The 26,711-nt window shown below is 34.5% G+C and overlaps 1 protein-coding gene across 12 annotated transcripts in view; it reads left to right on the top strand.

Annotated features, from left to right (window-relative positions):
* The window catches only part of IKZF2 (IKAROS family zinc finger 2), a 155,237-nt gene that overhangs the window by 111,816 nt on the left and 16,710 nt on the right, over positions 1-26,711 (top strand). For all 12 annotated transcript variants that reach the window (XM_044381200.3, XM_044381198.3, XM_048214227.2 and 9 more), the window contains one exon: positions 20,835-20,972. In XM_044381200.3, coding sequence (XP_044237135.1) covers positions 20,835-20,972 — 138 coding nt within the window. The remainder of the gene's footprint in view (positions 1-20,834; positions 20,973-26,711) is intronic.

Below are 26,711 nucleotides of genomic sequence, written 5' to 3'. Positions count from 1 at the left end.
ACAGCTGGCATAAATAGGTTTGGCTAGAATTATAACTGACTCTTAATGACTCTCTAATTCAACCACTGGAAGTGTTTATGTGGGGGCATGCAAAGACGGGCCTACAAGCTCCAGGAATTCAGTGTTTTGGGAAGATGCAGCCAGTCAAGAGAACTTTTTTGCTGTTATTATTGTTATTTTACGGGTGAAGAGACTGAGGCTCGGAGAGATCACACTGGCAGAGCCTAGATTCACATAAAGACAGTCAAACTTCAAAATCTATATGCTATGCTAAAAAATGATACAGCCCCATATGTTTATTCTATAAAACTTTATTAAATTAACTCAAAATGATAAAGAAATGTGTGTATGCATGTTTTATATATAAAGGAGCACTGAGTTTCAAAAAAGAAAAGTACTATTTAGAAGAAATCAAAACATCTGAGTTTGGAATGGGCTCAACGCAAATTATTTATATGATTTTGTCAAGTCACTTAATTTGATCTTCAAATCTCCCCAAGCTCCTACTATTACACAATGCTAAATACAATGTATTATCTTTTCTCTCTGGACTTGGCTGCTGATTGTTCACTACAACCAAATCTTGAAGAATAAAAGAGTAGTCCCCACTCCTCACTTTTTCTTCTTACAGTTTTCTGTGGTTTAACTTTAAAATAGATTTGCAAGAAATGGAATAGATCTTAAGTTTGTCAGATGATCTTCACAGCACCACTATTACTTCCCTGCAACTATCTGCTAACCTATATTTAAGAGACAGCCTTGATATAGACAGTTTCTGATTTTGTACTTTTAGCTCCAAATATGCAGAAGTTTACTTAAAACATTCCCATTTAAAAGTACTTTTTACAAAGTCCCGTCTGTTTTGCTGAACACCAGCAAAAGTGTATAGCAATGTTGAATTTTCCCTCCCTCACCTTTGCTAATTAGTACCTGAATAATATTTTTTACATTAGCATAGAAAATGGGTTTAAGTTTATAAGACCCTGGTTACTTGATTTGATTGCATGCTTTAAATTTTTATTACAATCATTGGTAACATTTTTTAAAATTGGAGGGATGTCCAGTTTTACAGATAATTAATAAATCAGAACCCTTTAAAGAATAATAGTACTTCAGTAGTGTTTAGCAGTATTTGCCATGGAAATGTTTCTAACATTTTCTAACAATAATTTTTGAATAGTATAATTTTATTACTTATGAAAACATATCAGATTAATATGATAGGTTTTTTTTTGGTAGGAAATAATTCTTGTCAGTAACTCCCATATTTTATTCCCCACTTCTTAAGATAATAACAGAAGAAATAATAACCTTTCTTACTTTGGTCATAGCAGTGATGTATCCTATTTCTGAAATAGTGTCCATTCAGGAAAAAAGAAAAAGGTGAAATGATAGAATCTAAGTTTTGTTTGTATAGCAATCATCAGTGTTTGATGTTTTGTTTTTTAAAACTATTTTCATTTATTATGGGTTATTTAGAGCTATTCCACTTGTCTTGATGCTGGATATTTCATTAAAATTGCTTTGTTTTATTGCAATATGTTGGCTAAATTTAAACGTATCTAGCAATTGCAACCCTCTTTCTACTTTTGCTTTTTGTAACACTCAAAACAAAATGACTGGCTGAGAAAGGAAAAAAAATCTTTTTACATGTGAAATTTAAATGACATTTTAAGAGGGAGTGGGAGGGAATGGGAAGGAGAGAGAAATAAAGAATTAGAATGTATAATCAACAATATATCAGCTGAAGATCACAGTCAAATTTTTTGGCCCAGTGAGAAAATAATCTGCACTTTATATACATTATGTAAGGGTATAGGAAAATAAAAGGTACTGGTTTACATTTAAAACTCTATTGATTAATCTTAAGATTTAAGATACGTAGGAGAAGGAAGGGAAGAATGAAGGGGGGCGTAAATATAAGGGGGAATGAACCATGAGAGACTGTGGACTCTGGGAAACAAACCAAGGGCTTCAGAGGGGAGGAGGATGGGGGATTGGGATAGGCCAGTGATGGGTATTAAGGAGGGCACATATTGCATGGTGCACTGGGTGTTATATGCAAATAATGAATCATGGAACATTGCATCAAAAACTGGGGATGTACTGTATGGTGACTAATATAACAAAATAATTATAAAAAAAAAGATTTACCACACAAATTATCTGATTTGCTTTATATAAATTTATCACATATTTATGTGTTTTTAATGATGAATCAGTGACTCAGTACTCCTACAAAAATGATTTCTATTGGTTTTGTCTCTTAGATTTTTAGTTTAACAAGTAATTATAGTCCTTTCATTCCTAGAAATTTGATTAGTGTGCTTCATACATTATATATTGCTCCTTTTAATTGTCTTTATTATACCCAATACACTGGGGAAGTAGTGTTTCAATTAAGTCTTGGACCCCTATTAATCAAAATAATACTTAGCATACTTGTTATTTTTTTTAATCTAGGAGGAACTAGAATTACATATTTTTTTCTAATTAGCATTTCAGGTATATGTCTCACATAATGTAATGCTGTGCCCAAATTAAATATTTAAAACAGTACAGAAGATTATTTTTAATATATGGAAATTTGTATAGTATATATGTATTATAAATTGTTATGTATAAATTGCAAGGAGGAAAAAGTAGGAATCTCTCTCACAGTCTCAAGTGTTTTTATGTGATATCTAAATTTCAGATGTCCATGGAATTGTACTGGATTCAGATTATTACAAAAATTACTTATTGCTTAAAAATGGAATATTTTTTAAAAATATGAAAATGAAAAATCCTAATGTCCCAAGGAAATTTATTGTCTCTTGTATTCTAAAAAAAGCAAATATTCCTTAACACTCAGATATTTTCAAGATGCTTGCCTTTTGTAACACTGAAGTATTATTCAGAGATATATAAATAAAATATCTTTGAACAAGCAGATAAATGTGGGAATTTATTAAGATTTTTTTTAAATTAGACAGTGAGTGGGGGGAGGGACAAAGCGAGAGGGAGAGAGAGAATCCTCAAGCAGACTCCCCATTGAGCACAGAGCCCAATGCAGAGCTCAAACCCAGGACCCTGTTAATGACCTGAGCTGAAATCTAGAGTCGGCCGTTTAACTACTGAACCACCCAGGTGCCCCAAAATTGCTTAATGTTTTTTTGTTCTTCTGATTTTTAAAAAATATTTCTTTTGGGTTTTCAATAACACTTACCTATAGTATTCTAAGGAAAACCTTAGCTTCCAATTAAACTAGTATTATATAATTCTTTATTTGGGTATATCTAAAAATAAATACTTTGTAAAATTAGATTATGTGATATATTTGCTTCATATGTATCTGTACATATATCTGTATATATGCAGGTATATCACATAACCCTGGAGTTAGAGCTATTTGAGGAAAGTTCCAGTGTCATGAAGTTTTCATCTTTTTACATGGGGTCAATAAGCCTACGTTATTCTAAACAAATATCTAGCTTTTTTCCAAACATCTTAGGAATGTTGATTTTTTTACGATATTACTTTGTACCCTATTCTATGTTTGACAATTTTTAGCCTAAGAAGTTTGTGCTTTATGTCTAATTGTCAGTTTAAACTATTTTGTCCTATAAAAAGCAACTGGACCAGATGTACCATATAAATATCCATCTGTTAAAACAATAATAACTTCCCCCTCACTGTACATTTTTTTTAATTCTATTATGCAAGGACTGCCTTTTTATTTTTCAAGGCCCTGTAATCCCTAGGACTATATTTTTTCCATAAAAATAGCTCAGAAGTACTGAATACTTATATCAGTTCCCAGTATTGATTTTTTGAAGACCTTATCAGTTAGTGTACTGCCACAAACTCATTAACACATTTTCCATTATTTTTAACTCTATGTTTTGTTCAGTTATGCTTTTAACTATTATGAGAAAATACCTGTAAAGTATTATGACTCTGCCTGCTTTTGAATATATTTGAACATTCACCTTTAGTAGAATGTTCAACCAACCAACAGGCATTTTTAAAGTTTAAAAATACATCCTCTCATGTGGAGAAAGGGGATCCCTCCTACATTGTTGGTGGGAATGCAAGTTGGTACAGCCACTCTGGAAAACAGTGTGGAGGTCCCTTAAAAAGTTAAAAATTGAGCTACCTTATGATCCAGCCATTGCACTACTGGGTGTTTACCCCAAAGATACAGACGCAGTAAAGAGAAGGGCCATATGCACCCCAATGTTCATAGCAGCAATGTCCACAATAGCTAAATCGTGGAAGGAGCCGAGATGCCCTTCAACAGATGACTGGATTAAGAAGTTGTGGTCCATATATACAATGGAATATTACTCAGCTATCAGAAAGAACGAATTCTCAACATTTGCTGGAACATGGACAGCACCGGAGGAGATAATGCTAAGTGAAATAAGTCAAGCAGAGAAAGACAACTATCATATGATTTCTCTCATCTATGGAACATAAAAACTAGGAAGATCGGTAGGAGAAGAAAGGGATAAAGAAAGGGGGGGTAATCAGAAGGGGGAATGAAACATGAGAGACTATGGACTATGAGAAACAAACTGAGGGCCTCAGAGGGGAGGGGGGTGGGGGAATGGGATAGACTGGTGATGGGTAGTAAGGAGGGCACGTATTGCATGGTGCACTGGGTGTTATACACAACTAATGAATCATCGAGCCTTACATCGGAAACCGGGGATGTACTGTATGGTGACTAACATAATATAATTAAAAATCATTAAAAAAAAAATCCTCTCAGAGAGACTGATAAGAAGAGATAACTCCTCATCTTCAAATTCTTAAAAATAAAGCTCAAAAGTGGTATCTGGCTTGGAGTGAGATAGAGCTAACCTTTGACCATATTATTAAAGAAACAATGTCAGATGCTCTCGTTTCAAGTCTTCTCGCATTTTAAGTCTGTTAATTCATCATAAGAATGAAATGTTTTCAAATATATTGTCATGTCTTGCTACGGGATTCACTACCACAGCCACATCATTTCCTTGAATTGCTGACTGGTCAGGAATTCCATAAACCAGAAGGGATTCTAAAGTGCGTATAGCCTTTGTAAATACTCTCCATCTTGTTTTATTAAATTATCTTTCCCTCTTGTGTCTCCTTTTGCCTTCTACTCTTCATCTTTTTCATGGGCTTTTCCTCCCAATCCTTCAATGTTTCCTTCACTATTACTTCATTTTTTGAGGTGACTGCCAGAAAAAAGTATGTAAATAAGTACCTTTAGTTTATATTACATACAAAATTAGTATAATATGGAATTGCTACGGGTTCTAGACCTTTAAATATTAACAATTTGATTATTTGTGAAACGAGTGAAGAGTAAAAAATGTCTGAAAATTAGGTACTTGGCTAAAAGATTATCATTATCAGTTATTTTCATATTGACATTATTTTGAAACCAGATCATCATGACTTTTCTATCAGATTTGTCAAAGAGACCCATTTAAAAAATACTCATCCATGGCCCAGTATGATGACAGACATATTGGATTAAATTATGCTGGTTCAGAAATTGAATCTTGTGTAGCTCATTCATAATAGTGGTGGTGCATTAAGTGTAATATAATTTGTCCTGCAGACTTCCCATGAGAAGGAACTGTTTTCACCTGATTGTAAACCTGGCACCTGGCCCACTTTCTGGGTGATCTCCCAAGTGTGAACTTTCCCCACCCTCCACCCCTCCTTTCCTTTCTGGAGGTGCTCGATAGAGGTGGATTACACTGATAATACACCAGCAGTGTCAGGTGCATACGTGATTTGCATAACTGTGCTGTGCTGATTTCACCCAAGTCCTGATAATGATGCCCACGGTGCCTCTCTCTATGCTTTGCAATAAACACTGGAGAGAGGGGATGGGATTAGTATTTTCATTTCGGACTCTTCAAACACACCCTTAAGGCCCTGCCCATTGAAATATGATCAGGAGGGAAAAACCACTTTCAGTCAAGCTAGCTGGTAAGACGATCCGTGTGATTTCTATCCAGTATGTAGAACACTTTTCTTTTCCAGACCAATAATCATTATATAGTCTACCTTATGTATCCCTCAGAAATTATTTTTTTAAATAGCATACATGATCTCCTCTTTTTTCAAATATCAGTCATCATGCTTCTTTAAATTTCAAACACATTTCTAAAAGGAATTATTAAAGAGAAGTCTTTCTTATAATATATACTCATGTGATGTAGTACTTAACTTTGGCGCATTCTTAGATCAGTTTACGGCTGGAACCTTTCCTTCTTATCTTTTCTATTGTCAGGAATTCTAAAGAAATGGGCAAGAATTGTGGAGCTATTTCTCATTCTTCTCAGTTTTCTACAGACATCGTCCTCATTACAAGTTGACTAGCACAGTTTTGTACCCTGCATGGATGTTCTGTGGACAGACTGAATGTGTGGCCATTTCACATTTTCTCTTCCACATCCCTGAGTCTGTGGGCTTGGCACTCTTGAACTCATGGTAGAAGTGCAAGGGCAGCATGCCAGCTTCATTACTCAGTGTCCAAAAGGGCACATCACACTGTTTTTTTGTTTTGTTTTGTTTTTTTGAGGGTTTTTTGTAAGCTAACCTCCACCCTCTCCTTTTATTTTTCCTACTTGATCCATGTATGTGAGTCAAAAAACCTGTTCATCCACAGCCTGTACTGTCTTGCCAAATCTTGTAAGAAAACTCCCAAATGGTAAAAAAACAAAACAAAACAAAACCCAAAAAACAAAACTTATAAATGAGGTATATAAAAACCAATATCATTCATTATAATCATATAATATATATTTAGAGTATAATTAAATTTTTATTTAGGGTATCATAAGTCATCTATCGGAGTGTTAATCCCCTTACTTTGTACAGAAACATGATAATAAGTATATAGATAGGAATGAAAGATCCTAAGTTCAGCATCTCAAAGAAGAGATCTTGTTCTGTTCTGCATCTGCATCCCTTATACTATATCAAATGAATGAATGAATCTGTGGGTGCTTTCAGTGGAAAATTCTTGCATTAACTAGAAAGTTAGTTTAGGATTGGTAGAGGTCAGTGGTGGTTATATGTATTTCCTAGTAATGATAAATGTCAGTCCATTACAAAAATAAAAGTTAATGGCTAATATTTAATGGGCTCTTATCTTGTGACAAGCACTATTTTAAGGGCCTTATTTTAGAGATAAGGAAAGTCAAATGTAGAGAAGGCAAGCATAGCATAATGTATAGAGAAATTGGATCATTATGTTGTACACTTGAAATTAATTTTAACATTGTGTGTCAACTATACTCAAAAAAATTTTAAAACAGATAAATAAATGAGAGATGCTACCTAACATCCCCACAATCTGTAGTTTTAAATATTGTATGTATGGTTCATTATGTAAAGCTTTATCTTACTGAGGTACAGTAAGATACTTTTACCTAATTTCTTTATTTGTATATTGCCCACAATGTATACTATTTGGATTAGATTTTAAACATACCATACACATCCACACATCCATACACCAAAATGCTCAGTATAATAAAACTAAAGGATCATATCATACTGAAATAAACAAAGATTTCCATAATGCTTGAGGACATATAGAAATTTAGAATAAAATAAATCTAAGAGCAGTATAAATTATCTTGGTGAGAGTACTTTTTAAAAAAATTATGCTCTGATATAGTAAAAACCTAGTAAAACCACATATGCATATTTTATGCAACTTTTACTCAGGAAAAGCTGGGATATAAACTGCTTTGATTGACTGCAGAATCTATGAACTCAGCTACCATACTCCTGCTTCCCAATTTCTCTATACCAATCTATTCTCGATATGGTAGCCAGAATTCTCTTTAGAAACCCCATTTAAATCATGTGATTTCTCTGCATAAAATCTTTTAATGGGCTTCCATTGCTCTTCTAATAAACTCAAACTGCTTATCATCACCAGGGGAAGTTCTTCCCACCTCTCCTGATTATATACCATTCTATCCCTCACTGTGTGTTTTTTGCCACATCCTAGGTTCCTTTATTCCTTTCTACTCTTGGGATTTTGCACTGATGATCCTAGAAGTCTCTCCCTTCAGCTCTTTCCCAGTTCTTGGCATGGATGCCTCATTATCCTTCAGATATTTGCTTTAAATGGCTTCTCCTTGGAGTGGCCTTCTATAAGCACCCTGCCTAGAACATCCCCCTACTGATTCTCAATCTTGCTGTCTCTATCTTAAAGTCTTATAAAGCTTGAATCAGAATCTGCAGTTATCTTTGATCTTTTGTTCATGAACATGTTGCCTGTCTCTCCCCACTGTCATCTGAATGTAAGCCCTGTGAGATTATGGACATCCTCTGTCTTATTTATTAATGTATCCCAGCTCTTTGAATGGTGCTTGGCACATAATAGATAACAAAAAGGTTTTGTCAATTAACTGAAAAAATAATCTGAAAATATACATAAATTGAAAGACAAAATAATGTTTTTATTTCATTCTTGAACAGCCACAATTTTTTACTAATGGGAGTGTGCACCTTGTTGGACACTGCACAACTCCCCACATCTTGGAATCAGATTGGACACCTCCACTCTCATTTCCTGTTCCACATTTATTTTCACACAGTACTTGCTTTGTGTTGCTGCAACTCCTGAAACCTAGTTTCACAAAGATGTGACATCATTGGAAATACTGTAATGTGATATGTTGAAACTGTGAGCAAGTAGTTTGTGTGGTGTCTGAGGGATGTTGAATATTATTATTTCCCTCAAAAATTTAAAATATCCTGTGCTTATCTTGCTTTACAATATTTTTCCCAAGTGTGTGCTTCAGTGTCCCATTAAAATTTAAGGATCACAGGCCTAGCACATTAGAGAATTATTATTTTAATCAGAGTTCTGGTTGAGAGTATGGTCAAAAGGCTCTCTCATACACTAGTAGCGTGAATATGAATTGGCAAAATCCTTTTTGAGGCAGAACAACAGGGATCAAGAACATTAAGACTGTTTCTATAGAGGGTTCATATAATAAAGCAAGTAATTAATTCAGACAAACTATAACTTATGGGTACTAAAAACTGAAAAAATTATTAAGTGCACCATATTTCATTATTTTTCTTCAGATTAATTTCTGATTCTGTAAGCAATTGTCAAGTAAAATCAGATATCAAGTTCCCATTTTTTGCATTATAAAATTTTTAGGACAGTGGGTGCTTTTAATTTTATTAGAGGAAAATGAATGTGCTATATGCATAATACTGTTGCTGATTTTATATGTATCATGACAAATGGTAAATATATTTTCTGTATATAGATGTTTTTTTGCACGTTTCTGTATGTGTAAACATACATACATCTATATAAAGAATAAAACATTTACCACATGTATTAGTGCTATTGTAATTTGTTTTATAGGTTTCACTAGGATAACTCTTGAAGTGACATATTTCAAGAAAACATAAGTGAACGAGACTTGATTGTGCTATATACCTTCATAACACCCTATGAATTTATGGTAAACATTCCTACTTCAAAATTATTTATGGCTATTTGCTTTGTTCTTCATTTTGGGAGGTATATGGGCGTTCTAGTACAGAGGCAGGTATTTATCTCTAATTCCTAATAATGACAGATGGAGGAAATACTAGCAAATGCTAGCAATTTTTTTTCTAATTGAATTGAATTGAATTATCAGGATTGTCATTTTCTTTACTGCATCTTTAATTTATGATTTATTGCTCAGGTCAGTTCACTAATCTGTATCTGTATCTCTGACAGCTTATACTGATAACTTCTCTTTTTGTTAGTGTAGGATTTTTGTGAGGGACAGTAGATCAAAGGAGACTATATATTAACTTTTGAGATAGTTGGGAAACACTAATCCTGCTATCTTCTGTCCTAGATTCTTTATTATACTATATATTATTTGTTATAATACATATTATAGAACTTTATATGTAATAAACTTCATTTCAGTTACCAGAATTGTTTTGGTAACAAAATGTACAGGTTATGTGACCTTTTTGGTATTTAACCCAATTACATATATAACTTTTGCTTTCAAACATGATGAAGTATTAGGAACCAGATTTACCCCCTGACCTGAACAATTAGACTACCAGACAAAATATATGAAATGACTTTTAGACATTGGACAATAGGCACTGCAGGACTAGGATTCCACAGAGTAGAAAAACAAATGTGGTGAGCCCTATGATTATCTGAGCTTACTTCCTAGAAGCAGTTTCCAAGCTATGCTTAGGAACAGGAAACCCAAACAGAGCCGGTCAGTCTTGCTGATTTGAGGAGAAAGGTCAGAATCCATGGAGACCAATGTTCTTGGAGTATAGAGTATAGAGCATTATCATGAGGAAACTGTACAGAAAAAACTCTGGAGTTTTACAGAAGTCCCCTTGATTCTTTCGCTAAATGGTGATCTACCTATGTGTATGAAGAAACTACCTGCAGCTGGGAAAAGAAAGAAAGCAGAGGGCCGAACAATTCCTGGAGCTCATGTAGCAGTGAGAATAGTCAATTCTTGCCAGCCAATGTGGAAAGACTTTGTAATTGTCAGATCATTGAGTAAAATCCTCAGAAAGTTATCGCCTTCGCACTGGGATTAAATTCGCCTTTAGATTAAAGCATTCTCTGGAACTGCCTTTGAAACATAAAAGCAAACATCAAAAAGGTTGAACTGATTCCAAGTAATGTAATGGCATACCAGAATAAGTGAACCACAGTTTAAAGAAATGCAACAAAATCTAGAACCCACTAATGTAAAATTCACAAAATCCAGAATGCCACTAAAAAATTAACAGATATACATAGAAGGCAGAAAATATTACCCACAATCAATCAATAGAAATAGACCCAGAAATGCCCAAATGGTGAAATTAGCAGACAAGGTTGATAAAACAGTTGTTATAAATATACTCCACATGTTCAAGAATATAAAAGAAAATGTGAATATGATGAGAATAGAAGTGATACTAGAGGAAAATGCACAGCATTGTCTTTATATTAAAAAAAAGAAGAAAGGTCTCAAACCAATTAACTAAGCTTTCTTAAGATTTTACAAAAGAAGAGCAAATTAAATCTAGAGAATGTCAAAGAAGGAAATAATTTTAAAGGCAGAGACCAATTAGAGAGAAAACAGGAAATGATACAGAAAAACCAATGAAATCAAAGGCTGATTCTGTGAAAAAATCAATAAAATTGATAAACCTCTAGCCAAGATCAAGCAGTATAAAAACACAACACTCAGTTTACCAACATCAGAAATAAAAATTGGATGTCACTAAAACTCCTATAGCCGTTGGAAGTGTAATACAGGTATATTATGAATAAGTTTATATCAATAAATTCAAGTGGATGAAATAAATTCCTTGAAACACAGAAATAATCCAAGCTCACTCAAAAAGAAATACTATGATAGACTTATATTTATTCTAGAAATTGAAATTATAGTTACAAACCTCCCCACAAAGAAAACTCCAGATTACCTCGCTTATAAATTCTGTCAAACACTCAAGGAAGAAGTAACTCAAGGAAACATTAGGGAACAAATGAAGGGGGAAAAATGCTTCCAAACAGATTGAGTTCAACATTACCCTGATACCAAAGCCTGCAGTGAAAGAGAACTATATAGCCATATCCCTCATGAACACAGAAACAGAAATCCTTAACAAAATTTTAGCAAACAGAATCCAGAAATATATAAAAAAGGATAACATATCATAACCAACTGGGGTTTATCCCAGGAATTCAAAGTTTATTTCACATTAGAAGAATATCAGTGTAATTCCCCATATTAAGAGACCAGAGAGAAAGAAAGAGAAGAAGGGAAGGGAAGGGAAGAAGGGAGGGAGGGAGGGAGGAAGGAAGGGAAAGAAAGAAAGAATAATCATCTTCATAGATGCAGAAAAAGCATTTGACATAATTCAGGATTTATTCATGATTTTTAAAAAAATCACAGAAATAGAACAGAAAGAACTTCCTTAATATGGTAAAAAGCCATTTTTGGAAAACTTTGAGCTAATATTATACTACTAATAAATGAATGAAAGTTTACCCTTTAGAATAGGAACAAGGCAAGAATGCCTGACCTCTCCACTTCTATTCAGCATTGTACTAGGAGTCTTGTCAATGCAGTACAGCAACAGAAAGAAATAAAAGACATACGAATTGCACTGGAATAAGACTATATTTAGTTTTAGATGATATAATCACCTATATAGAAAAAGGAAGGAATTGACCCTCAAAAAAGTAAAACTAATGAGTGATTTCATTAAGATTGCAAGAAGCAACATCAATATAAAGAAATCAAACTTATTTCTATAGGCTTACAATGGACAATCGGAAACTGAAATTCAGAAAGCAACATCATTTATTATAAATTATTTCTCTATAAATAAATAGAAATTATTTCTCTAAAAAACATCATTTATTATAGAGAAATTAAAGACCTAAATAAATGGTGAGATGGATTATGATCCTGGTTTAAATGATTCAATACTGTTAAAATGTTAATTCTCTGGAAATTAACACTATCAGTTTAATACAATCCCAATCAATATCCTAGCAGGCTTTTTTGTAGAAAGTAACAAACTGATTACAAAATTTGTTTGGAAATATGGAAGATCTAAAACAGCCAAAATAATTTTGAAAAAGCATGGGGCATCTGGGTGGTTCAGTCAGTTAAGCATCCTACTCTTGATTTCAGCTCAGGTCATGATCTCAGGCTGATGAGATTGAGTTCCACATCAAGCTCCACACTGGGTATGGAGCCTGCTTAAGATTTTCTCTCTCCCTCTCCCTCTGTTTGTCTTGCCACCTCCCTCTCAAAAAAAAAAAAAAGAAAAAAGAAAGAAAAGAAAATGCAAAGGCATATGACTTACACTACCTAATTTGAAGACTGACTCTGTTAGTAGTATCTATTCTTTTAGTTTATGGATACACACAGAAATCAATGGAATAGAACAGAGAATCCAAAAATATAGTCACAATATATGATGAATTGATTTTCAACAAAGGTACTAAGATAATTTAAGGAGGAAAGATAGTATTTTCTATAAATGGAGCTAAAACAATTGGATATCCATATTTTAAAAAAGACTTGCCTGCAAGTGTTGATAGAAGCTTTATTCCTAAGAGCCATAAACTAGAAACAACATAAACTAATGAGTGGATTAACAAACTGTATGAATGTATCACATTCATACAATGAAATACTGCTCGGCCATAAAAAATAATAACTACCAATACATGTAACAGCATGAATGAATCTTAGAATCATCATGCTGAATGAAAGAAGCAGACACAAAGGACTACATACTGCATGATTCAGTTTATATGAAATCCTAAGAAAAGGCAAAAGAGTAGTGACAGAAGCAGATCAGTGGCTGCAAAGGGATTTGGTGCAAAGGAGGAAAATGAAATTTTTAGGGCAACGGACATGTTCTGTATTTTAATTGTGGCAGTGGTTACACAACTATATATACGTCTAAACTCCCTGAATTGTATAAAGTGGGTGGATTTTATTGTATATAAATTATACCTCAATAAAGCTGATTTTTAAAAATAGAAATCTACATATATCATAACTCAGAATTCAGGAGTAACAAATATCTGTGAGGAAGAAGGTTGCTTAGAAGAGCCAGTATAAAGCTGTTACCATGTGATTGAACCCTACTTTATCAAATAAGGAAAGTGGGAACTCTAATACAACTGTTTTCTCTCCACCTCTCTGTCTTTTCTCCTAGACTTCTCAAAGTTATAGTTGGGGAGAGGGAGGAAAAACAACTTAAATGTTTTTAGCTGTGTTCCAACAACACATTCCTTTTGGCACTTATGGTGGTGCTGTGGAAATCAGGAAAGGTAGACTCCCACAATCAGTGCCCTGACAAACCATTTATCTTTTATTAGTGGTTATGATTAATTTCTATGCTGTTTTTTCTAGTGTGAAATAACATTATACAGCCCTCTAAAAAGATAGCAGCAGCAATTTAAGAGAAGTGAGTCAGTATAACTTTCCCCTTGAATTTTAGAATTCCGACACATCAGTTTGAAGGAGAATTGATGCAAAGTTTAGTATAAACTATATCATTATCCTCAAAATATGTAATCAACATACCCAGGAGTAAACTTCCATATCAAAATATTTCTTTTTTGTGTTATTACCAGAAATAAAATGATGCTTCATTCAGGGGTTTTTCAGATCTTAATCCCAAAATTTCTTATAATGTTAACTTCAACTCCTTTGATAATATAATTAAGGTCATTATAGTGACCTTAAAATAAATTTTAACTCAACTCCAGACTTACAGAACATGATGATATATGATTTTCTATAGAACCACTGTTTCCAACGTCAGTATGTAAGCATCCACTTAGGAAGTTTGTTAAACATGCAGACCTCCAGGTAACACTCCCAGAAGTTCTAGGTCCAGCATGGTACCCAAGAATCTCCATTTTAACACACATGCTGGGGAATTCTAACATAGGTAGCCTGCAGTTCACATTTTGAGATCCATTGCAAATGGTTAAGCTACAATGTTTTTGAATATAGGTAGGGAATTTTGTGTTAAAATAGTTAAATAAATAACAGAATAGAAAAGAGGAGATGTGCAACTTTACATTTCCACAAATTCCATGTCTTACTAATGTGTGATTACTCTTTTTGTGGCTAAGCTTTCCTAATATATCATGTCCCTTTTTTAATTAAAATGGAGAGTCATGATACATCCTTACAGAACTATACCATACCAACAACAAAAGTGATATTACATACTGCTGTTTAAACATAATGAAATTAAAACTACATCTGTCTCTACTCCTTCTTAAAACTCCACTAAAGTCACAGTAGACATTTATAGAAGCTTAAATTCATAAGATCAAGGACAATGGGAAAGGATAGAATACCAGCCAAGAGGAGTATGGAAAGCAAATAGGGCGGTAATAGTAAGACAAGACTGAAACCTTTAGTGATTACAGAGGGAAATAAGGGATGAGTAGCAAGCTAACTGGCATCAGAGAATCCTGAAAAGTGGAAGAAACAGGACTGTTGAAGTCAGGTATGGAGATTTGGACTAAATATAAAGATATTTCAAAATCTGCCTACAAAACTGTTAGACCACAGAGCTACTCTCACATGGTACAGCCAGCCAACGAAATCCTCCTCCTCCGCCTTATAGGAAAGTAAATGTATATTCCTTGGAAAAATTGAATTGGAAACGTTCAGGCTTAGGGACTCTAGGGAAAGGAGAGAATAAGGGGGAAACAAAGGATTTCCAGCAAGGAGATTATGTAAAAGACCACAACTGGACATTTAGATTTGTGGCCCCATTCCTTGCCTTCTAGAATACAGACATCCAGCTTCTATCACCCTTGGGATTGGAAATTGGAGGTATCTTCTCTAAGGAAATTGAAAGAGAAGACATGGGGATCTAACAATAAAGAGATCACTCTGCAATAGTTTACAAACTTCACCTATGTTTCCTGAACTTCCCATTAGCTTTTTAGTGCTTCACTGTTCAATATGAATGAACAATAAATATTCAGGCAGCAGACATTTAAGAAAGCCCTCTAATACAGTGAACAATATAAAAAGAAAAAAGCTCAGAGAAAAGAGACAATAGAAAGAGGGAAGAAAATTAAAAAAAAAAAAAAGATTCAGAAGGGTAAGTTTTGTGCCCAAGAAAAAAAAACAGAAATCTATTTTAAAAAAAAAAAGTTAAAAAACAGGAAAGAGCTCTTAGAAATTAAAATGCATGATAACCAGAAAACATTTAGCAGAAAGATTCAAAGAAAAAGATGAGGAAGTTTTTTGAAGTCAAAAGAGTAAAAGGACAATCAATGCAAGGGAAAAAAGAAGAAATTTAAAGAATCAGTCCAGAAGTTCTAGCATCAAACTAATAGAAATTCCAAAAAGAGGACAGAAAAATAGATTATGATCAGATGGGGGTGGAGGGATATGGGGGAGACTGTGTATTTCATTAAATGGCCTTTAGGACTACTTGATTTTTTCAGGTATGGGTATATGACTATAATAAAAAAAGAAATAATTATTAAATAAGAAAAAGACTAGGAATGCTAAGCGAACTAAATAATTCAATATTATCATCATTCTTTTATCTAGGAAAAATTTGTCCTCTGACTTCAGCAACAAAAATACTATAACATAGGGAAATGTTCAAGACATATTCAGTAAAATAAGTAGAGTCTAAAAAAGTGTATAAAGTGACACAATTTCATAACAAAATGTGTCTTTGCATGTACAGAAAAAATACAAGAAGATAAAAATGTTGAAGATAGTTATCTGTAAATTGTGTAATTATGAATAATTTTTTGGTGAATTTTCATATTTTCTATACAGATGAATTGCTCTGAAAATTGGAAATTTAGTGAAATTTAAGGAAAACCAGTGAGAGAAATATATTTAAAGAGTTAGGAAATGATATTATTAATGAAAACCCAACCTGTTCTTTCTGTGAACAAATCAGCATACTAAACTTGTTGCAGGTTACAAAAATATATAAGACATTGCTCCAGTTTCTCAAGAAGGTCACTGTTTAACATGGGAGATTAAAATGAATGTATAAATAGCCACCAATACAAGATAGAATGTTATGTTTCCTAGGTGTGGAGCCAATATGGTTATGATTCTTTCGTGGGAAAGATCACTTTTGGATGGAAGGTTAGGGAGTTTAGAAATGGCTGAGTGGGATTTCAATGAAGCCCAGATTGTCTGAAGCCATTCCAGAAAGAACTAAGACGCAAGTGTAAAAGCTCAGGGTGATTTTGGCCAGATCCTGGGGTAGAAGATGGGATGTATGCATTGGTACCAGTTAGTGTAGGGTACTGGATGCAAGTAAAGGGATTTCGACTTCGTTCGGTAGAAGTTAAGAGTCAGTAAAGGTTTTTAAGGAGGGGACTAAATAATTACATGAGAGAACACCTGTTTTGAAGTCTTTTATGCTAGCCCAGGCTAGTGATAATGAAGAATTGAAGTTGCATATAGGTTGTGGGATTGAGAAGGAAGGATAAACTTGAGAAACATTGAAAGAGTTGAGTCTATAGAATTTAGCATGTGGGATGTAGGAAAAAAGGTAAGGCGGCAACAAAAGGAGCTGCCTGTTGAGAGTCTAGATTATTAAAACAGTGGTAACAGTGGCACAAAAGAACAGTCAGAATAAAGAAGTAGTTTTGTGGAGGAAGATAATTTTGGATATGTTGAATTTTAGATTTCAGAGGAATACGTGTAAGGCAATACTCAAAAGGCATTTGAAACTATGAGTTTGAAGTGAGTCACTCAGCAAATATGTATTGAGTATCTCCTATGTTTAATGAACACCATAGCACAATCAATTCAAAATTGAGTAAAACATGACCTCTGTCCTTAGGACAAAGCTCTTTGGAACTAGGGAGATGAATAGATATCAAATGGGTAATCACAATGAAATTATCATAAGTAATGCATCAACAGACTATGGGCAAAGTACTGTGAGAGCACAGAGGAGAAAACTCCATCTTTGGGGTCACCCAAACCCATTCTAAAAAGGGTTAAATGACTGGTAGCAGCTTACAACTGTGGGAAACTATACCAGGCATGATTTGGACATTTCACAGAAATGAGGGCTTAATCTAGAGGGAAGAGGGGGAGACCATTATAGTGAGAAGGAGATCTGAAGTTCCGTATCTTCTTATATTCGCCAGGTAGGAGGAGGTTGAGAAGCCAGGAGGGGGAACACAGAATCTGACCCCAGAAGCTAAAACCAGAGATTCAAGGCAAATGAAAGTTTGAAAGTGGCCAAGAAATTAGGAAGATTTAGAATCAAAGTCCACTGGATTTAGTGATTCAGAAGCTATTGATGACTTTATAAAAATGTCTCAGTAATATCAGAATGAAGGTGTTTCAGATGGTGAGAATGTAATAATATTTATAAAAATAAATGCAAAATAATGTGTTATACATATTAAGTGAGGGTTTATAGGTATTACACAAATAAACATATAGGGAGTAAGTGTAAACAATATTTTCGTGAGCTTGATTTTTAAGAAATATCAAAGAACTAATAGGAAGTGGTCTTGTGGGGCTAGTTAGAGCCATTGGATCTGGCAAGGATTGTTGTTGGTGTTTGAAAATCATTTTCAAAAGAGTAGTAAGGGCATGATCTCGACTTTGAAGGAGCTAAGTACATGAAAACAAATACAAGGATGACGGCAGTTCCTGGAAATCCTTGAAACCCTGCCTCTCCTCCACCCAACTCCGCCCCCCCCCCCCCCCCCCCGCATTATCTGATTAACTTGCTTTTCCTTAAGTTATCAGCAGAGTGTTCCTACCTCAGGCAGACCTTCCTGTCCACCCTTCTCAAACTAAATTAGGTTCCCCGTGTTATGCTCACACACCATTCTTTTGCTCTATAAAATCTACCATATTCGTAATATATTGCTTGTATATTTGTTAAATGTCTGTCTTCCTCACCAGTCAGTTGCATGAGGATACACACCGTGAGAATTTGTTCTCCACTTTACATTCCAGCCTCATCACAGTGTTGTTGGTACATAGTAGGTTTTCAACAAGTATGTATTAGATGAGAGAGGCAGAAAGATAAGGTGGAGAGCTTCCAGAGTAAATGTCTTAGAGATAAAACAGTTACAGGGTATCAAAGTCCAACATATGTTGCCCAGTATGTGGATTGCTGTAGGGGAACACAGATCAAGATTTTGGGCAAATTGAGGTTATACTGTAGAACAATTTGCTCAAGTTGGGATGAAGAGGAAAGAGTGATGTTTTAAAACAGATGTCAAAATGGGAGAAGCTGAAGTAAAGCAGAAAGAATAGACTGCAAAAATGAGGCTAGTAAAAAATGAGTTTCAGAAATAGTAAAAAAAGTATATGGTCTTTTCTTCCTTGGCAGGTGAGTTAGAAGTTTATTGAGGGCTGTGAGCCAAGGGGAGTGGAAGGGAACTATGTTTAAATGAAGTTCAGAAGGTATCATGTTTATATAAATAAGGGGAAGAAAGTAGAGGATGATATGTTCATAGTAAAACAGGTATCCTAGGACCCAGTTCAACAGGACCGATAAAGGGGAAGACAGAGACAATGAACCTAGTTGACAATGGGCTATTGAGCACAGTGTATGTGCTTAATAAGTATTACTTTGTAGACTTGTTTAGTGCAAATTCACTTATTTCTAGAGAAACAGCATTTAAAAACCCAAAACTGAGTAACAGTGATAGCAAACAGAAGCTTTTTGTAATATGTAACCCCATGTCTTAAAATGCAATTGCATGTAAATATATTTAAACTATTTACATGAAATGTTTTTGACTAAAAGTATATTCTTGTCATTTTTCATATTCTCACACAGTGATAAGGATTCCTCACAATATACAGAGATACCTTGGTTCAATATATAGAAATTCTTGGTTCTGAAAAATAGAACTTCATTTGCTTTGTACGTTTAGAAATGATTAATCCTGCCTTAGATAGCTTTTATTTAAGACTGTTTACCAAAATTATGATCAGGAAATATTGGAGTTTACGCGCACCTCAAATACAATTTAAAAATTTGGTGAGTTTTTATTTTTTGGTTTTTGTTTTTAATCAGAATAGCAAAATTTCTATGCAGCTCTGAATACCTTGCCTTGTTATACTTATTTCAATTCTGCTTGTGACCAGTGTCATAGCATGGGTTTGTAAGGTGACTGGAGTTAGGGATACTATCTTTGACTATGAAAAGAGTGGTCTGTTTGTCCTCTGGGCAAAACAAAGTGATTCCTATGTCAGATGAGGGCCACTGACCTGATTCACACTGTGCTTCACTACCGAGGGCTTTGGCACAGACCAGCTGGTGTTTTATGTTTTCCCTGCATTCATTCAAAACCAAGAATCAAAGTGCTCTGTGATATCCTTGTGAATTGTCGTACAGTAAAACATGTCTCTTTCCATAAGTGTGTTTTTCTTCATTAATTCTTTGAAGTTTTGTTTTGTTTTTCTTTTTTTAATGTGAGCATCGAAGTATTTTACCTGGTATACTGAGATATGGCTCTCTGGCTACTAGGAAATAATTCATTTCCTGAATGTGAAATGCATTAGTAAAATAAAAAAAGAAGAAAATGTCACTATCATCGTATAACTAAATAGGTTAGGACTTCAGTGGTTATTGTTAATAATCCTGACTCAGAGCACCTAGTAGGTTAATTCTTAGTAATATAAGAACAGTGCTGATGTGGGAGAATACACTTATCTGCTGCAAAGTTTTGCATGTATGAATAGCTATTACCAAGGTGGAAAGAAAAGAGAAACTCTGCTTTTATCTGTACTTTTTCTCATCACTTGAATTCTTTTTAGTGTCTTTGGTACCGTACCGTGAATAATCTTTTCATTAAACAATGACATTCCATTTATTGCATTTTAGTTTTCTTTAGTAAAAATTCTCTGTCCTTATCCCCCCCAAAAAATAAATTAAAAAAAAATTCTCACCATGTATCTAGGACACTCCTGATTTGTCTTTTGAATGAGTCAAAGCTGAGAGAATTGTGTAAGAGCAAATGTTAGTGTTACGAGTCAGACAATTTGAAGACTGATCATCAGCCCCTCATGGTCTAGGATACAGTCAGAGTGTGAATTTGATTCAGTATTTCCCTTATCACCAAAGGTACGATCTGCCTTATCTTCTTGCCGTCTTTTAGTCTTGGTAGAAGTTTATTAGCTTTTCTTGCCTAAATCAGAGTGTGGAGGAGGAACAGATTTGAGACTGAAAAGCATATAAATGCTTCCTCCACACTATCAAAAGTCAGATGTTAATTTTGCTTTGGATGAGACTGACGGCACACTAATCTTGAGTTCTCTTCGCAGTGGGTAAACCTCACAAGTGCAACTACTGTGGACGAAGCTACAAGCAGCGCAGTTCACTGGAGGAGCACAAGGAACGCTGCCACAACTATCTCCAGAATGTCAGCATGGAGGCTGCTGGGCAGGTCATGAGTCACCATGGTGGGTAGAAACGGCATTCACCGTTTTCATTCCCCCTCGCTGCTTCTGTAGTTCTTTAGGGATTAAACAGTTCTCCCTACCCTTGAGCATGAAGATAAAATCTTACTTTTTTTTAAACAATTTTAGATCACATTAACTTTGCATGGGTTTATCTTCTTAAGCACTTGAAATGAGTTGAGCTTTGGGACCCTTGGCGAACAAGCTGTACTGAGTTTTTGTGAAACTCCCAAATTATTTCTGATAACATGTGTTTGAATTAACATAATAATGACAGCCGACTTGGAATACACCAAAGGAAGATAGTATTTACTCTTCTCTTTCATTGGCTGCACCAAATAGTTAGAAATGGTTCTAGGAAAGTCTATAGAGTTCCTAAAAGGGCTGGTTGTGTATTTTCATTTCTCATAGGTAAGTGATTAGTGATATAATTGATATAATTGGAACTTTTTCTAATCTGTTTTGTGATTTATCTTGGAAATTACTCATTTTGCTTTCTACAAGTGTAGGGGACAATCTAGACTAAAATTAGGCACCACTTCCCTCCACAGAAATCAAAACCCAAGCAAAACATCCTCGTCTCCGCAATATACAATAGCAGGTAGGAAGGCAGCTTCTAAGGTTTATCAATTAATAACTCTCTATTACTGAAAAATTAATGTTGATAAATCAGCCTTACAAAGGAAAGTTATGAATTTTAGTTTAGATTTGGAGCACCCGTCTTGTCCTATTAATTTTATATTTGTACTGATTAATTTTATCATTCATATAAGTATGTATAAAAATCTTAACTTATTGTTGCATTTCTATCTTTTATTTTAAAAAGCTTTAGCTAATATCTAATGTAATTGGAGAATGCTGTAGTCATTTTCAGAATATAAATATCTATTTAGCAACTTATAGACAGCTCAAGCATTATTTGTGGGTTTTGTTTTGTTTTATGTAGTACATACTGTGGAACAGTGTTTATTGGATAGCAAGTGATTATTTGTTTTTTTGAGTTGGGAATTTAATTTAAAATATTTATTTTGTTACCCTGAATAATTGAAGCATTTCTTCTTGAGGGTAGTTTATATAATCTAAAGAATTATTTTATTCTATTTGTTGTTGTAAATGAGTCCTCTATTTTTTATCATCATTATTAACTAACATTTTTGAAAACCTGTGTTTTATGTCTTAGTAAATTTGATATTGCAAGCTTGCATTACCTGGGCTTATGAGGGTAGCATAAGATCCAGAGCAGGGAATTTAAAATGGTGGCTCTAGGAGTCCAACAAACCTGGCCTGGCTGTGTGGCGTCTGTGTCACAGACTTGGTGTGAGAACTAAATGTGATTGGATGTGCAATAAATACCCATTAAATAGTTCTTTTCACTGTTACATTTCAGGACATTAAATATTAAGAAATGTTAAATGTTCCATGCCCTATAAAGTTATGTTACTTACCAGCATTAACTTAGGTATTTGAGGTTTCATTTGTCGTTTCTGTTTAAATTGTTGTTTTTAGAGGTGGCTTGAAGCAGGGTAACTGATGGAGGCTTGAAGGCATGCCAAAATTTTCTAAAGACACCTTGTGGTACTACTACTAGTACTAGTTTTTCCATATATGTCCTCTCCTTGCTGTTTTGACATTTGATTGGATTATTAATTACATTAATTCCTTTTCCATTACGTTTTTTATAAAACTCAATGGAAAGTGTGTTGCACACACATCTGAATAAGAAATAGAGTCTCTTCTAAAAGACTTCGTGTTGTTACAGGGAGGTAACTTTATATAAATAGTCAACACTTAACTATGAGTTGGCAAATTAACCAGTTATAGAATGAGTGCTGACGAAAAATTAAGCAGGCGTATTTTGGGGGGAAAAGACTTCTAAACAACCATGGCATCAACTCTCATTTCCCAGATTGCTTAGCCCTTAATAATCAGAAGCCCTTTATAGGTTGCTGTAAAACTGGAACAGAATGGGGAAAGGGGGAAAGACACAGGTGCTAGGTAGAGCAGGGGACAAAGCCAAAGACAAGTCTATGGGGAGGGTGGAAGAAGGAGATAGGTTTTGGTATCATTTATACACCCAAATATTTGTTCTTCAATATTGGATATAGTTTTAACCACATAAGTTTATATTAATGTTATTTCATGCTGTATTTCTTCTGGGCATGTTGTAATAATAATTTGAGATGATCCTTAATCTCCTTTTTATTCTGTTAACACTCTCAATGCAGAATTCGGTGTATGGGGTAGGAATTGATAAATGCCATAAGAGGAAAAAGTATGGGCAGAATGCTTCTAGAGTTCATCATTAACCTTGCCTCACATACATAGCTTGGCACATATCTCCTTTTAAAGACAGCCACAGTGAAATTCATATTTATCCCCTCCCTTACTATCCTGATATATCTTGTCTATTTTTTTAATCTTTTCTTTTAGTGGTAGAGGTGGGGGTTGCCATCATTGTGGTTGCCATTAGCTCTTTGAAATTATTATTCTTTTTTGTTTTGTTCATATCTGACATAATTATGTCTCCTAGTCTCTCTTTCCTAAAACATGTTCTTCCCCATGTTGACTCTTCTAGGAGAGTATATCTGAAGTCAAAGAGGCATTCTTTCACTTCCTTCAGGAAACATTTATTGAGGGCTTGCTAGGTGCCAATTTTTATGAAACATTCTGGGGATATAAAGATAAATGGACACAATTTCTTTCTTACATTTATAGTACGGTAGGAAATAGGTACTTCAAAGAAAGATGAATAAAATGAAGCAACTGCTCTAATAAAGACGTGTACACACTTCTCCAGGAGCACAAATGTAGAGCTGACCTAACTCTGTCTCGAGAAATCAAGGAACGCTTCTTACATGCAGTGTTTGGTTAGTACATGAGGTTGAGAAAAATTGTACAAATGAGACAAATTCACAGAGACTGTATGTTCCAGGCAGAGCAGTTGCCACAGGCTAACACTTGGAGGTACAAAAGAACATTAGCAGGTTCCTGGACCTTGAACATAGTTAGAGTTAAAGAAGTGGTAGGAAATAAGACTGACGTGATTGGTTGTAATGCAAAAATGGAGCCTTTTATGCTAATCCAATGTTTGAATTCCATTGGGGTTATCAGTTTTGTGTCTTGTAAAGAAAAATGTCACCAATGTAGAATATAGGAGAGATGCCTGACTGATGTGTGAGGAGAGACTGGAAGTGAGAATGCCAAGGAAAAGATGAGAAGGCAATAGCAGGAGAGGAGAACAGGGTGAAACACTTAGGACATATTTAGGAGGTAGACTAAAAAGTTTTTGAGTTTGAGAGAAAAGGAGAAAATCATGACTTGTAGTTTTGGAAATAAAGATAATAATAATGGATTTTAGGGCAGATTATCTTATTTGAAAATTATCTTTATACTCATTTTTCAGGTCTGTTTAGCTTGAAGAAAAAAACTTTAAACGCCAAAGTATGTAATTAGCTTTTACCCCCTTACCGGAAGACAAAAATGAAAGCATGAAACAAAAGATAGCTAGCTTTAAAGCAAAGAACATATATTCTTAAGTTTGTGCTTTTGAATTATTTGAGAAAGGGAAATTCTTTATTGCAAGTTAGGGAACATAATTGAGAACCTGTAAACTTCTTCAACTTGTTTCCATTGGGTAACATTATTTCCTTCATGAAGTCATTCAGGGAAAATACATTGAATATTATATTTGTCTCGTATCATAAAAGGTACTAGAGACACAACTAAAATGCAATCCCTACATTAAGGTTACTTACCAGCTACTGGAAGAAATAGACCAGTAAACAAACAGAACAGTGTCTGACAGGCTTTATAGGGGCATATAGGATAGATGTCCAAATCAGACTCTGGGTGTTCAAGAGGAATTTCTGGGGAAAGTTATGTTTGAGTGGAGTTTTGAAAGGCAAGACAGCCAGCTAAATAAATGGAAGAGTCTTTATGCAGAGAGAACAGCACGTGTGAAGAAACAGAAGCCTAAAGAACATGGTGAGTTAAGGACCTACAAGTAATTGGTGTAATTAGAGCGCAGTTTGTAAGGGCAAAAGAAATTAGAAGGTGATAAGGTCAGAGAAAAAGTCTGTGAAGACAATATCGGGCCAGTTGTGCTAATAAGCAAAGAATTTTGTACTTTAACCTAAAAAATAATTGTGGATTAACATTTAATTGCTAGTAACATAGGACATCAATTAGAAGAGTCAACAGAAGCAAGTAGACCATTGCAACAATCTCCTGATTGGTCAAGTTGGGGTGAGTAGTCTGGTATATACAGTTAAAAATTGAGAGCAACTGCAGATATAGAACCTAAAATACATAGTACCTCCATGTGTGTATACGAGGAGGAGGTGGTAGAGAGAAGGGAAAGGAGACTGGGTGAAAGGAGGAAAACCTAGCATTTGCCACAAGTATTTAGCATGGATGACCAGGTAGATAGTGGTGACATTCAGGAAGTTGATAATTAGGAAAATAGGAGAAGGCTTGGGGTGGGAAATGGAGATTTCAGTTTTTGACATATTATCTTTTAGGCACCTGTGAGAGACTGAACCACCAAGTGAAACTGTCGGAGAGGAAGTTAAATATATAGATCTCAAGTTTTCAAGAGAGGTCTGGGTAGGAACTATGTATTGGGAGCCATCATTATATAGGCAGTAGCCTGAAGTAATACGTTTTCTAAAGTTATATGGGTAACTATAGAGTGAGACATCTAAAAGGCCAACAATGTACTAGGAAGAAAAAAAGAAAGAAAAAAAAAAGCCATGAAGATGAGTAAGAGCAGAAAATGAGAGAATGGGAAGAGTGACTTCACAGAAGCCAAAGCAAGCGAGTATTGGCACCATCGGATGCTATCAAGAAAATAAGAGAACTCAATTTTTTTTTTTTATATTTGGCAACATGGAGAAAATGTATGACAAGGTAGAAGACATCCATTATTTTTGCCTGCCCTACATACCTTCTTCTTTTGATAACAAAATTTCCATTTTCCTTTAGAGAACTGTCTCCCGTTGCATGAAGCCATGTCAGGACTGTCAGCCTAGGTTCCCTGCCCTCTCTTGGCCAGAGGGTGGACATGTGACTTAATCCATGTCCCTCAGACTCTATCCTCTTGGATTTTGAATTCTGAGTGGACTGTTTGGTAAAAATAGCTATGTTGGGAACACTCTTAGGTGCTTCTGTCTTTAAGATTTATCAATATGATGAGATAATGAAATAATAGAAGTATAAATATATTTTTATCTTGGTTAAAACATCAAAAATAAGGCCAAGAAAGAGATTTGATTATGAAGTTTGCTCTAACAAGTAAGATTAGTTTATTGGTGTTTTCTTTTAGCATATATAAATCTCTATGTGATTGTTGCATTATTGAATTAACTTAAGAACTCGTTTTGTGTTTCAAGCCCAAACATTGTACCCAGATCCTTGAAAGCAAAAAAACAATTCAGATTAGTTAATGTAACTGAGAAAATGTAGCAGATCTTTTCCCAATGGCAGACCTTAAAAAATATGTCAAACTTGTTTATGAAAAGTCAACACTCAAATTATATCTACAAAAGAATAATGTAGCATAATGGCTAAGGGCCCAGACTCTAGAGCCAAACCACGTAGGTTCAACTCATATATTCCCTACTAACTAGATGTAAACCGCAAGGAATCTCTGAGGTTTATTGCCCCATCAGTAAAATGGAAATGGTACTTATCTTGAGGGGGTTATTGAAAAGATTAAATGAATTATTAAATCCAGTCTTAGAA

Source organism: Ursus arctos, unplaced genomic scaffold (genome assembly GCF_023065955.2).
Source record: "Ursus arctos isolate Adak ecotype North America unplaced genomic scaffold, UrsArc2.0 scaffold_1, whole genome shotgun sequence".
NCBI classification, from domain to species: domain Eukaryota; kingdom Metazoa; phylum Chordata; class Mammalia; order Carnivora; family Ursidae; genus Ursus; species Ursus arctos.
This window is presented reverse-complemented; position numbering and strand designations above follow the sequence as displayed.